This window comes from Hordeum vulgare, chromosome 1H (genome assembly GCF_904849725.1).
Source record: "Hordeum vulgare subsp. vulgare chromosome 1H, MorexV3_pseudomolecules_assembly, whole genome shotgun sequence".
Taxonomy (NCBI): domain Eukaryota; kingdom Viridiplantae; phylum Streptophyta; class Magnoliopsida; order Poales; family Poaceae; genus Hordeum; species Hordeum vulgare.
Window position 1 is genome coordinate 380,277,639 of NC_058518.1, and position 5,443 is coordinate 380,283,081.

The 5,443-nt window shown below is 42.9% G+C and overlaps 1 protein-coding gene across 1 annotated transcript; it reads left to right on the forward strand.

Annotated features, from left to right (window-relative positions):
* Nucleotides 1–358: 358 nt before the first annotated feature.
* On the forward strand, nt 359–5,159 carry LOC123438815 (phragmoplastin DRP1E-like). The gene is made up of 15 exons (XM_045115805.1): nt 359–629; nt 748–811; nt 908–1,015; nt 1,779–1,880; nt 2,200–2,250; nt 2,338–2,399; nt 2,496–2,586; nt 3,044–3,108; nt 3,195–3,389; nt 3,476–3,595; nt 3,673–3,743; nt 3,820–4,045; nt 4,121–4,171; nt 4,257–4,652; nt 4,731–5,159. Exons 1-15 carry the CDS (start codon nt 483–485, stop codon nt 4,857–4,859), a joined length of 1,878 nt encoding a protein of 625 aa, XP_044971740.1. The 5' UTR covers nt 359–482; the 3' UTR covers nt 4,860–5,159.
* Nucleotides 5,160–5,443: the final 284 nt, after the last annotated feature.

Genomic DNA, 5,443 nt, shown 5'->3' on the forward strand with positions numbered 1-5,443 from the left:
TTATCAATCGTCCGGTCAGCATAATTTACAACACATGCGGAGATTTATTTTTTTTTCCTTTTTTTTCTACAGTGACACATGCAGAGTTTCCCGTCCAAAAAGAAATGACATCTACAGAAATATCAAGAGAACGGCTCTTCATTTTCTCTAATAAATTTTTATGTTAAGTTTAAAAGTAAGTAAGTAACTACTGTATTCATTTCTTTAAACAACTCCAAAATTTTGGTGCACAAAGCCGCGGCTTGGACTCGTCTTTCTTTTGCGCTTGGCGACTTGGAAAGTTGGAAATATCGGGAGGGGTAAAACTGGCAGTTACAAATACAGGCCGACGAAGCCGATTCTCAATTTCCACGACAGCAACGCCTCTCTGCTTCCTTCGTCCGCAGGGACACCTCTCGCGCAGCAGCGCAACGCCGTCTCTCTCCCTCCCCCCCCTCCCGCACCTTCTAGAACCTTCCACCCCAACTGCCAGGGCTGCGCAGATGGCGACCATGGAGAACGTGATCGAGCTCGTGAACCGCATCCAGCGCGCCTGCACCGTGCTCGGCGACCACGGCGGCGACGGCGGCGCCGCCTCCCTCCCCGCCCTGTGGGAGGCGCTGCCTTCCGTGGCCGTCGTCGGAGGGCAGGTCGGACTCCTACCTTCGATCGCCTGTGCTCGCCCCGCCTAGGGTTTTCGTTTCGTGGCTTAATTGCTGTGACGCCTGAGTTTGTTTTTTCTGCGCCCGGTTGCGTTCGTACGTGCAGAGTTCGGGGAAGTCGTCCGTGCTGGAGAGCATCGTCGGGCGTGACTTCCTTCCTCGAGGCTCTGGTATGGCAGCGAATCCCGCGTCCGGCTCCGAGTTTTCGAGCTTTTGTGCCGTTTGTTTTAACCGTTTAATTTCTGGTTGTGCGCTGTGGTTCGAAGGGATCGTGACGAGGAGGCCACTGGTTCTGCAGCTGCACAAGACCGAGGTCGGGGAGCAGGAGTACGCCGAGTTCCTGCATGCGCCAAAGCGTCGGTTCACCGATTTCGGTGAGCTCTCTCTGCCCGCGCGCATGCAGTTTCAGTCATGTGCAGTTAGGGGGTTATTCAGGGGTTATGCTTGGAGTAACTAGTAGTAGTAATGGATGCCTGATTTTTCAATGTCTACCATGATTTGCTGTGCTATTAACAAGTGCAGTGTAATAATATTTACATTTGCACCTGCACCTGCACCAGAAGTTGTCTTGGTCAATACAAGTTCTGCGTAGCTACATATGTGTGATAATATTCAGGCTGTGGGCACTTGATGATGCAGTGGCTGGTAGAGCGTTACTATATAATTTTTTTTGTGGTTTTACTATTGCCTATCGATATGGTTCTAATCTTCTACTCCACAAGGATGAGTCAGGTGCAATGGGGAGTTTTAGATAAAAGTTCTATGGTCACTCTCTCTCTAGTTTCCACCCTATGCGGATAGTTCAGACTACATTATGCACTTGATTGTGTTGCTTAAGTGTTTAGGGCATGTCCATCAGTGATTCAATGAGTAGGTGTTGATGCTGAGACTGGCTGATCTAAACAATTTTGTTTGACCAACCTGCGTCTGGTGCTACCAGTTCAAGTATTATGTGTTTTTTATCAGGCTGATTTGCATATGGCCACATGTATCTAAATAAATCACACACATCATCCTTCAGAAAAAATATGATATCCTGAAATGAATTTGGAATAGTTTCAGTATTTGCATTACCAGGAAGCAACTCTAGTTGATCAGCTGCTTATTGTGTACATGTTGTTTGTCTGTTTTCTGCAGCTCTTGTGCGTAACGAAATCGAAGATGAAACTGATAGGTTGACGGGGAGGTCAAAACAAATATCTCCGGTCCCTATTCATCTCAGCATATACTCACCAAACGGTATTATACCTTGGGGGCATAAGTGCATAAAACTTAGTGGTACATTGATGGAGAAATATTGTTGCTGGTATTTGCTAAGTATAAATTTGCAGTTCTATTTTATATGAATATCACTACAACTTCTCTGTTTGACAACAGTAGCCATGTAATCTTTGCTCTCATTCCTTTTTCATGGTGGTGTTTATATAGAGAATCTTAGTTTATAAACAATAGCATTCATGCAGCTCTTGCATCTTCCTGGGTCTTAATCTTTTTCTGGAGGGGTCTTACTTCGAATTTTCTTGATAAGTCATTTATTCTATTCAGTTGGCTATTGCAGTTGTCAACTTAACATTGATTGATCTGCCGGGTCTAACCAAGGTTGCTACAGGTATGAAAATGTCTATTTTTTCACATTTTCTGATCTAGGAAATGTTCACAAGGAATTTTCATTCACCATGTTGTCATCTCTTTTCAGAGGGGCAACCTGAAAGCATTGCCCAGGATATCGAAAACATGGTGCGCTTATACGTTGAGAAGGTACTGCTTTTTCTTCAATGGGGTGCACTTGACATACATAAGACATGCATGTTGATATTTACCTATGGAGTGACACATTCCAATCTTCTTTTGTAGCCAAACTGTATTATACTTGCTATATCTCCTGCCAATCAAGATATAGCAACATCGGATGCCATTAAGCTTGCTCGGGATGTTGATCCAACTGGTATGAACCAAAATTCTGCACTTATTTTGTTGTGATCTACTAGTTCTATTATCCGATGGTACAATCCTTAAGTATGATGTTGACTAATTATGTATGTACTTATGTTTTACACACCTATCAGTGTCATAGCTCATAATATTTGCTGATGTCATTTGCTTCAAAGATTTTAGCACCATGGATGTTCAACATGAAAAATAACAAAACAACATCTTTTAGGTGGAACCCATGCATAGCTCAGCAAGTGTTTGGTTTTAACTCTAGATTATTGTGGTTGATTAATGGTTACTGAGCCACGTGGGATGTACATTTCACTCCAATGGCATAGACTACTGGTTCTCTTTTCTAATATTTTATGGCTTGTTCACATTTGATTGATATTCTCCCCACAGTGACAAAATTATCTGTTTGATGCACCTACAATGTTTCTTGTCTGAGGGATCATTTTAAATTTTCGTAGGTGAAAGGACCTTTGGCGTGTTGACTAAGCTTGATTTGATGGACAAGGGAACAGATGCACTTGATGTATGCTTCTACTCACTCTACTCTTTTTGTGCATTTTGGGCTTATTAAAGACCTAATAATGCCCAATACTCGTTCTTCTCGCTAAGGTTCTTGAAGGAAGAGCTTACAAGCTACAACACCCATGGGTTGGAATTGTTAACCGCTCACAAGCAGATATCAACAGGAATGTTGACATGATTATTGCTAGAGAAAAAGAACAAGAGTTCTTTGTTTCTAGCCCTGAATATGCTCATTTAGCCAGCAGGATGGGTTCAGAATATCTTGCTAAACTTCTTTCACAGGTTCAAATCATCCTTCTAGTGTTTTCATTCTTGTTCTTGGTAAGGTAGCAGTGGTCTCATCATGCAATCCTGTTTCTATCTCTCAGCAACTCGAGGCAGTTATTAGGGCACGCATTCCAAGCATCACATCTTTGATAAACAAAACTATTGATGAGCTTGAATCTGAGATGGATCACCTTGGTAGACCTATTGGATCAGACGCTGGGGTAATCAACGAAACTTTTGAGCTAAATTGCATTGGAGTCAAACAGACATATGTAACTTCATTCATGTACTTGTGCAGGCTCAGTTATATCTTGTCCTGGAGTTGTGCCGTGCATTTGACAAAATATTTAAAGAACATCTTGATGGAGGGTAAGTTCCATTTTGATCATCTCATGTCTTTATTTTTCTTGGTCATAATCTGTAACATGGATATTAAAATATACAGACGACCTGGTGGTGATCAAATTTACTGGGTCTTTGATAACCAACTCCCTGCTGCTCTGCGGAAGCTTCCATTTGACCGCTACCTCTCCTTGCAAAACGTTAAACGGATTGTGTCACAAGCTGATGGTTATCAGCCTCATTTAATTGCTCCTGAGCAAGGTTACCGTCGACTGATAGATTCTGGTCTCAGTTATTTTAGAGGACCAGCTGAAGCTTCTGTAGATGCTGTAAGATTTCTTCTTCCTGTGGTTGCTTGCTTTGCCATGTTTCTTCCACTAAGTCCCCTTTTACCATCACTTTAGGTGCATAATGTCCTGAAAGAGCTGGTAAGGAAATCAATTGGGGAGACTGAGGTTTGTTTTCTCGCACTTCAACTCCAACTTGCCACTTATACATTTTATAAGTTATGTATTTACTGTAGTGATATTGTTTCACTAGGAACTGAGAAGATTTCCCACTCTTCAAGCGGAGCTTGCTGCTGCATGCTACAAAGCCCTGGAGAGCTTCCGTCAAGAGGGTCGTAAAACTACTGTGCGATTGGTTGATATGGAGTCAGCGTATTTGACGGTCGATTTCTTCCGCAAGCTTCCACAGGAGGTGGGCAGGACTGGAACTGGATACCCTGTGGACAATGCTGGAACTGGACCTTCCACTCCTGGTGATCGGTACTCTGACACACACTTCAGGAGGATTGCCTCTAACGTGTCCTCCTACATTGACATGGTATCAGGCACACTGAAGAATACTATTCCCAAGGCTGTTGTTCACTGTCAAGTCCGGGAAGCCAAGCGGTCCCTGCTGAACTATTTCTATATTCAAGTGGGCAGTAAAGATGTAGGTGTCTTGTTTTGTTGTCTAAATATGTTCATTCCTTCTCCTTTCAGTTGTCTCATTGATCAATTTCCTGTGTAGGCTAAGCAGCTCGCGCTACTCCTTGATGAGGATCCTGCTCTTATGGGACGCAGGCAGCAATGCTTTAAGAGGCTTGAGCTATACAAGTCAGCAAGGGATGAGATTGATGCCGTGTCATGGTCACGATGAAGGTAACATACCATGTGCCGAATCAGCAGTCGGTTAGTCTGGAGTATTGTTGTCAAATCTCAGTTGACAGATCAGTTACCTTGCTGTATATAACTCCTAGTCTTTTTTTTCACCGTGCAACTCCGAGCTATTAGTATGAATATAACAGTTTTGTGTGACTACGGGTAGGAAATTTACAGACTTCTAAGTAGAAAGTACTAGTTGTTTCTGGTACTTCTTCGTAGGATGCATGTGGTGATCTTTGACAATCTGTATGCGGAGTTCTCAGCATAAGTAATGATCATTCACAATCTTTGTGCATGCTGATGCATATGTTTATTTATTCTTTACTCTCAAGCCCTGAACTCCCCCTTCAAAGAAAGAGCGCCTATTTTTCCGGACTGTAGGCTATGGCATTTAGACCTACAGGCCATTTTTGCCCCTTTTCTGCTTCCTTTAGTTTTGGGACCTTCAGAGTTCAGACTATTCATACCTGCTGTTGGTAACCGTCCTGGCCTAGCCTGATACATATAATACTCCTCTTGTCATGCGATTATTATTACTGCAACTAGATTTAGTTTTGGGGCGCTTTGTTTCCAGGTTCA